The sequence below is a fragment of the Pipistrellus kuhlii genome, unplaced genomic scaffold (genome assembly GCF_014108245.1).
Source record: "Pipistrellus kuhlii isolate mPipKuh1 unplaced genomic scaffold, mPipKuh1.p scaffold_m20_p_24, whole genome shotgun sequence".
Taxonomy (NCBI): domain Eukaryota; kingdom Metazoa; phylum Chordata; class Mammalia; order Chiroptera; family Vespertilionidae; genus Pipistrellus; species Pipistrellus kuhlii.
The window spans coordinates 11,883,259-11,890,696 of NW_023425523.1; the positions used below are offsets into that span (position 1 = coordinate 11,883,259).

At 56.7% G+C, this 7,438-nt stretch overlaps 1 protein-coding gene across 2 annotated transcripts; it reads right to left on the reverse strand.

The window, feature by feature from the left end:
• Positions 1–852: 852 nt before the first annotated feature.
• ECM1 (extracellular matrix protein 1) lies at positions 853–6,433 on the reverse strand. Of its 2 annotated transcripts, XM_045587025.1 has the most exons (11): positions 6,225–6,432; positions 4,992–5,042; positions 4,817–4,912; positions 4,673–4,717; positions 4,475–4,585; positions 4,128–4,187; positions 3,541–3,839; positions 2,631–3,005; positions 1,915–2,135; positions 1,706–1,793; positions 853–1,317 (listed from the first exon to the last, which is right to left on the reverse strand). In XM_045587025.1, exons 1-11 carry the CDS (start codon positions 6,283–6,285, stop codon positions 1,087–1,089), a joined length of 1,638 nt encoding a protein of 545 aa, XP_045442981.1. In that variant the 5' UTR covers positions 6,286–6,432; the 3' UTR covers positions 853–1,086. The 2 variants fall into 2 exon arrangements, with proteins under 2 accessions (XP_045442981.1, XP_045442982.1); XM_045587026.1 differs by lacking the exon at positions 2,631–3,005 and having other exon boundaries at positions 6,225–6,433.
• Positions 6,434–7,438: the final 1,005 nt, after the last annotated feature.

Consider the following 7,438-nt stretch of genomic DNA (forward strand, 5'->3'; position numbering starts at 1 on the left):
GCCTGGCTGGCTGCCACTTAGACTTTGTAAAAGGAAAATCGGAACACATTCTCTGCATGTGACCGGTGCCTTCCTGGGCTCAGGTGCCAATTTCCACTTTAAAGCACGCGGATGAGGCGTTCAGGCTGCAATCCCGCTGATCCTCCCAGTCACATCTCAGGATCACCGCCAGAGTCAGGCCCTTTCAGCTCTGCGCTTGTGCTTGAGTTGCCCCGTCTGCCTGATGCACCTGCCCCTTGCACCCTCTGTTTTGCTGCTGGAGAAGCTCAACCTCACTCGGAGGGCTTCCGCAGTGACCGTATTGCCCGCAGCCCTGCTCCCACCTCTGGGCATGCACACAGGCACTCTGGCTGTTCAGTGCCACACTGCTTATCACACCTGCTAGGTGCCTGACAGAGTGACCGGACGGAAGGGACTAGCACAGTGGATGTTGATAGTTCAATAGATGGATATTGAATGAATCAATATGGACTCTGAAGATCAAAAGTGAAGATTAAAAAGTGTCAGGCCGGTGTGGCCAGTGGGTGAGTGTCAACCTATGAACCAAAAGGTCATGGTTTGATTCCCAGTCAAGGCACCTGCCTAGGCTGCAGGTCCGACCCCAGGGTGGCGTGTGCAGGAGGCAGCAGATCAACGATTCTCTCATCATTGCTGTTTTTCTCTCATTCTCCCTTTCCATTCCTCTTTGAAATCAATTTAAAATTTTTTCTTTAAGTGTCAGGCAGGGCTGGGGTATTTTGGGGGTTCACCAAGAACGTGAACCACATCTTTTTCACTTCGGAATCTTGTTAGCTGTTTAACATGGTGACCATCCTTTTAAAATATGTGAATAAATTCAAGATGACAAATAGCGAGGTTAAGCCATTTATTTATGGTTCGACTTCTGCCCTGTGAGGGCAGGGCAGGGCAGTGGGCCTCAGGGTTCAGTCACTGAAGAAAATGCCAGCAGCCAGGCTTAGGAGGGCGTGTTTGTGTGTGAGACAACGAGGACACCAAATCCCAGAGGTGTTGACTGCAATGCGTATTCAAGGAGGGCGGGGTGGGGTGGGGTTCACCCAATCTGATCCTTCCAGGTTCTGGGGTGACTCACTTTTCCTTGGCTTCAGAGGTGGGGCTGCTAGTTGTTCCCTGAGTCGGGTCCTGTTTCTCCTGGCCCTTGGCGTCCCCCCAGTCCCCGGCCACCAGAGCCACATTCCTCAGGTAGTTGACGTTGAAGCAGTTGGTCTGTTCATCCCCAGGACTCATCTTACAGCAGAAGGCAGAGTCTCGCCAGAAGTCACGCTGGGGGCCACACAGGTCACTGATGTAGGATGTTTTCTGGAGTGTGGGGAGAAGAAAGCAGAGATGGGGAGGGAGGGGGTGGTCAAAGGCCAGGCATGGAGACTTGTGTGCCCCGAATCGCCCTCCCTTCAGCTCCTACTGCTCTCTTCCTGGGTCCCAGAGAGGATGCAAGGCTGCCCTGCACAGCTAGACTTCCCGAGATGGGCAGATGGGCGCCTCTGCAAAGGCTGGAGCTTAATAGGAATGGAGCAGGTCAGGTCAGGAGTGAGAACTTCTGGAACAAGAAGAAAGATCCCTCCCCCTAGTCCTCGTTATTTCTGTGGTCTGTTTTGAGGTCCTAAAAGTGGGGGTAGCCTCCAGGTCTAGCCATCTCCCTCCCCTCCCCAGCTTTCCCTCAGAGACGCTGCCTCCCTGCCCCACTCACCTCCTCCTCGGCACAGCAGGCTTGCTCTGGAAGGGGCAGCTTACAGCAGCGGTCAGTCATGTTTCGGATCAGCCCAGGAATCTGCTTACTGTGGTGGGAAAGGGCAGGGATCAGGGTCTTCAGGAGACTCCAGGCCAAGAGTGCCCCAGAGGATGTCCCAAAAGGAGATTTTTGGGAAGGGAAGAGAGTTGGAATTGTACAAGACTTACTGCTTGGAGATAACTCTCTGGTTTCCACAGATATAGTACATGATGTTGGGGGTGACTCGGCTGAGGTCAACGGTCAGGAGATCCCGGTCATATTTGGGGAAGGGAGCCTTTTGGGCGAAGCATTCGTCGCGTTTCGGGCTGGGAGGGAGCCGGCAGCAGGAGTGGGGGTGGGTCTTTATAGCCAGTTCTCGCTCACAGTAGCCATCGAGGGACTCCTCCCACTGTGAGACAGAAAGAGGGAAGTCAGAAGCCTGGACTCTTCTCCCCTTCTCCCCTCACCCTCCACTTCCCTTGTTGCCCACACCATAAGGAGAGGGACTCCCCACCCCAGGTGCCAGAGGGAAGGACAAGGAGCCAGGGGCAGGGAGGCAGCTGTGGTGTGTGAGGTTGGGGAGGTGGGGGAGAAGCACAGGTGAGGCTCGGAGCTGGCCACGGGAGGTGAGCTGGACCGGTAGACGGAGAGGGCTGGGTGAGGCTAGAGCTGGGTGGACGGACGGACGGCAGACAGGTACACGTGTGGGATCATGGGTGGACCAGGCCAGGAGTGCAGGATGGAGGCTCAAGATGAACAGACTCAGGTGACGAACAGTGGATGGACGGACATTCACAAGCAGACGGGCGGGTAAACGCATTCACAGCGGGGAGGCACGTGGAGGATCAGACCAGAGGCGGCGGACAGGCAGACTGGCTCTCCGGGGGCCGGGACGCCCACTTACAGCCTTCCAGGCACAGGTGTGGTTACTCCCCTGCCGGCAGCAGCGCTGGAACTCCACCTCCAGGCGGCTCAGCGCCTGCAGCTGCCTCTGGAGCTGGTCAGTGGGTGGGAGGTTGCGTGGCACCGAGCGGAAGCGTCTTGCGAGGCAGATGTACTTGATATTGTCCAGCATGGGCATCGCAGGGGGGAAAGGCAGCTCCAGGCCCATGGATATCACAGACGGGCGGCGGGGGCAGGCCTGGGGCCTGTAGTGCGGCCGGGGAGCTTCCTCCTGGAAGCAGGAGAACCGAGCCTCCCCCTGCTGTTTGCAGCACGAGTGGGGTCGGGTCTTGATAGAAAACTCGGCCTCACAGAACTGGTTCATTGCGTCCTCCCACTAGAGGAGAAGGGTGGGTCAGCCTCCAGCCCCGTCCACAGTCCTGTCTTCCTCTCAGGCTCCAGGGAGGGCTCTGGGCAGTGAGGTCGGAAAGCAGCAGAGACGGTCTCTGCTCTCCAAGATAGGACCAGTGAGGTTTCTGTACACCCAGGCCTTGGCCTCCAGCCCTACACACACTCACACACTCACACACACACACACATATCTCACACACACACTTCACATTCACACACCCCACACACACACTCACACACACACACACACACACACACACACATATCTCACACACACACTTCACATTCACACACACCCCACACACTCACACTCACACACACACACACACACACACTCACACACTCACACACATATCTCACACACACAATTCACATTCACACCCCCCCACACACACACACATCTCACACACCTCACACTCACACTCACACACACACACACACATCTCACATTCACACACTCACACACACACACTATGTCTGAGGTTTAAAGGACACCCTAGGACTAAAAGCCCGAGCCTTACCACAAGTTTTGCACAGTCCATGCGCTTTGCATAGTAGTGACAGCGGCAGCAGCGGGAATATCCCGTCTCCAGCATATTGAGGGTCTCACCCTGGCGAGTGAGGTGGGAGTAGCCAGACTGGGGCAGGTTCCAGGGGCCGTACACCACATGTTGGCGTGTCGGAAGGCAGATCTGGTCTAGGTTGTCCGGAGAAGGCCGCCCAGGGGGGAAGCCATCCAGCTGGTGGCTCCAGCCGCCTTGGGGTCGGCCCTGTTGGCAGTGCTGGCCTGGGCTTTGCTGTGTGAGGGGAGCTGGCTTTCCTAAAGTCGGGAAAACGGGTGGAGGGGGAGAGGAAGGCTGGGTGAGTCGGGAGGACTGAGAGAGCCTGGGGCTGAGGGGAAAGGACTGGGAGGATATGGGGGAAGAGGAAGAAAGGAATCTGTGGCTCTTACTTTCAGACTGAATAGGTGGAAGGAAAAGAGAACCGAGACGTGAGAGGTGTCGCCATTACTGTCCCCCTGAGTCAGGCCTGCTGCCTGCACTGCGTCCCCAGGCTCGGGCTCCCCGCCCCTCTCTGCAGGGGCCTGCGGACCAGAGCTGCCACTCACCTGCTCCCTGCTCAGGCCGGCCGGTGCTCTCCTCCTGTGTTGGGAGCTTCGATGTGTCTACTGAGGTGGAAGAAGTCGCGTAAGCAAAGGTCACATCGGGAAGGCTCTCTCTGAAAGAGGGGGGCCTGGCCAGACCCCACTCACAGAGAGTGGCTCGATAGAGAAGCAGGTGAAAACAGGGTCTATTCTCATGCCAGTTGATCTCCAGCTTTATAAAGTAGGTATTATTTCCCCAATGTGACAGCCAAAGAAGGAAGGCTTGGCGAGGTGACTTACCCACATTTACACAGCTGGTCAGTGGCTCAGCCCCCAAAGCTGGGGGGGTTAGAGAAGAGGTAGTCACTTACCCTCCTTCTGTTCAATAGGGCCCTTGGGAGGGGTCACTTCTTCTTGGACCACTTTCCCGGGGGCTTGGGAGTCCTTGGGGGTAGGGAGGTCCTTGTCCAGAGAGAATAATTCTGAGGAGAGGACACAAAGGAGCAAGGACTAGCCTGATGCCAGCAAGGTGATAGTGGGCTGGGGGCGAGGGAACTCCGAGCACTCACCACTCTCCAAAAGGATCTGGTCAAAGAAGGAGGAAAAGGGCCGCACTGCAAAAGGGAAGGGTGTGAGGATCCAGGTGAGGAGCCAGGGCCAGGCCTGCTCACCCTCTCCCCTCCCCCGCAGACACAGGGAACAGGTGCACTTACCTTCACTCTGTTCCTCAAAGCCAGGGTCATCCAGAGAGATGTCACTGTGGTCCCTGGCTTGTTTCAGGGGTGGGGAAGGGGGTGCTGCATAGCCAACTAGAGGCAAGAAGGGAGACAGTCAGAGCCTACAGTTCCTACGTGACCCCCAATCCCATGCCCTCCCCCAAACACTTACCTTCTTGAAGCTGCTCTGGTCCCAACTCCCTCTGACTGGAAGGCTTGAGGCCTGGAGTGAGGAAGGGTGAGTCAGGGTGGTTGAGAGGCCCTTCCTGGCTCTGAGCGCGGGGTGGGGAGGCAGGAGCGATCAGGAGCGTAGGAAAGAGGACGAAGCCACCAGCAGCCCCTCCTCATTGCTCCTGCCCCGTGTCCCCTAACCCACTCCCCAAACACACTGGGCTCTGAGCAAGCCTGTGACACTCTGACAGCCTCACCCCTACCAGACTCACAGCTTAGGGCCCCCCACGCCTGGGCCTACAGAGAACGGGACAGACGGGGCTGGGAGGAAGGCCCCCGTCTCCTGTCAGGTCACTCCCTCAGGGTCACAGCCACTCCGCTGGGGTGCTTCCCCAGTTCTCAGAAGGGAAGGTCTGACCCTTGAACTGATTGGAGCCTCGCCTCTCCACCTCCTCTGCCGACCCTCCTATTCCAGGGCCTTCTGACAAGAAGCTGCCCAGAAACGTAAGCTTCCTTCTCCTGTAGCTACTCCCAGGTCCTCCTTAGCTTAGGTCTCCACTGAGGAGGGGAGAGGGGGCGGGACACGAGACAGGACTCAGGACTGAGGCAAAGCCCTCAGCCACAGGGAAAGGAATCGCCTGTAGCTGACCTGGGGCAGGAGGCGAGGGGCAGCGAGAGGGCCTTGGGCAGATGGAGTGGAGCTGTGAATGCTCTCCACAGCTTCCTGGGGAGCGTTTTCCTCAGCACCCAGCAGGTCAAGTGTGTGTGCTCGAAGGTGGCTGTGTCCAGGCCCCTGTGCACGGGCGCCCTGTCAACTCTCCTCCCAACCAGGCAGGGTAGTCAGACTAGGTCAGCAAATTGGTTTCGAGCTGCCTGGGGGCCCTTCTTCCACCTTCTGCTGCCTAATTGGTCCCACATACATCTCCCTCAGGCAGAGGCCTCCCTCAGTCAGTCGGCCTCCCCACCCCTGCCCCAGATGGCCTTTGACTCCAAGTTTGTGTTTCTTGGCAAGCAACCACTAGGCACAGTCCCTAGCAACCACTAGGCATAGTCCCTAGCAGCAGCCTCGCTAGCAGCCCCTCCTGTGCTCTGGGCCCACCTTGGGCCTCCTCAATAGCAGGAGCAATTGGAGAACCAACCTGCTGGTGAGGAGCCACCTAGGAAGGCTGGACTCAGGCCCAGGCCCACGCTGGCCAGGACCCCTTCCCGAGGGCTGACTCCAACCCCAACTCACCTCCTTCAGAGGCTATGGAAGTAACAGCCAAACAGGCCAAGACCAAGGCTGCTCTGAGCATGGTCCTGGGGCAAGGACTGGCCAGTGGCCACCCAGGAGGTAAGTCTCCTCAAGTAGGTCTGTATCAGAAGTCTCCTCAAGTAGGTCTGTATCAGAAGGCCGGCTGCTGGGAACTTGCTCCTCTGGTTGCTGCTACTGCGGTAGTGAACTCCAGGCCGGCTGCCTTCCTTTTATATGGCAATGAGGGAATAGCTCCCGCCCTCCTCAGCTTCCTGCCATGACTCAGTCCCAGCTGCTCCCCCTCTGGCAGCCACTCCTCCCAAACTCACCCTGAGGCATCCTGAGAGGCTTGAGAAGAATGGGGGTAATGAGAGGGGAACATTTTTATGACCCCACGATGTCTGAAAGTTTCTTTTGTGCCTCAGTTTCTCCTTTTGCAGGTGGAGAAGGGAACTGCCGAGTTGGGGCTGGGGAAATGGGACTAAGGAGTTGAGTGGGAACAGGACATCTACCCTAGGGGCTCCCTAACCAGTGAGAGGCCTGGGCTGCCCTTTTTATTAACTTTTTCTTTTATTGGTTTTAGAGAGAGGGAGGTAATTTTTGTTCCACTTGTCTATGTATTCATTGGTTGATTTATTTTTGTTAATCCTCACCGAGGATATTTTTCCATTGCTTTTTTTAAGGGTGGAAGGGAGAGGGACAGAGAGAACATCCTGATGAGCCAGGGAACCTGCAACCGTGGCACGTGCCCTTGATTGGAAATGAACCCTGACCTTTCAGTCTTAGGGCCGACGCTCTACCCACTGAGCAATACCAGCTAGGCCTCATTCACTGATTCTTGTTATGTGTCCTCCCAGGGACTGAACCTGCAACCTTGGTGAATCAGGATAGCACTCTAACCGAGCTAACTGGCCAGGGCCTTGGTTGTCCCTTATTTTTTCTTTTCTACAGTTGATTTTTAGAGGGAAACATTAATGTGAGAAATGGTTGCCTCCTGCATGCACCCCAACCCGGGATCGAACCTGCAACTTGGGTATGCGCCCTGACCAGGAGTCCAACCCACCACCTTCTGGTGCACAGGATGCTCCCGCCAGCCAGGTCTGGACTGTCCCTCCTCACGCCCCCCATCCCCTGGGAGTCAACCCTCGTTACCCCCACCAGGAGTCAGATGAGACCCACCCAGAGCTTCAGGTTTATTATGTTTAGCTCCGCTC

What these genes read in the sequence shown, in the direction of transcription:
- ECM1 (XM_045587025.1), bottom strand. Translation starts at nt 6,285, where the DNA reads ATGCTCAGAGCAGCCTTGGTCTTGGCCTGTTTGGCTGTTACTTCCATA. An exon ending in ACCAGAGCAGCTTCAAGAAG is followed by an intron (nt 4,913 to 4,991) that starts GTAAGTGTTTGG and finishes TCTTGCCTCTAG; the next exon opens with TTGGCTATGCAGCACCCCCT. An exon ending in CCTGCTGTGCCGAGGAGGAG is followed by an intron (nt 1,318 to 1,705) that starts GTGAGTGGGGCA and finishes CCCACACTCCAG; the next exon opens with AAAACATCCTACATCAGTGA.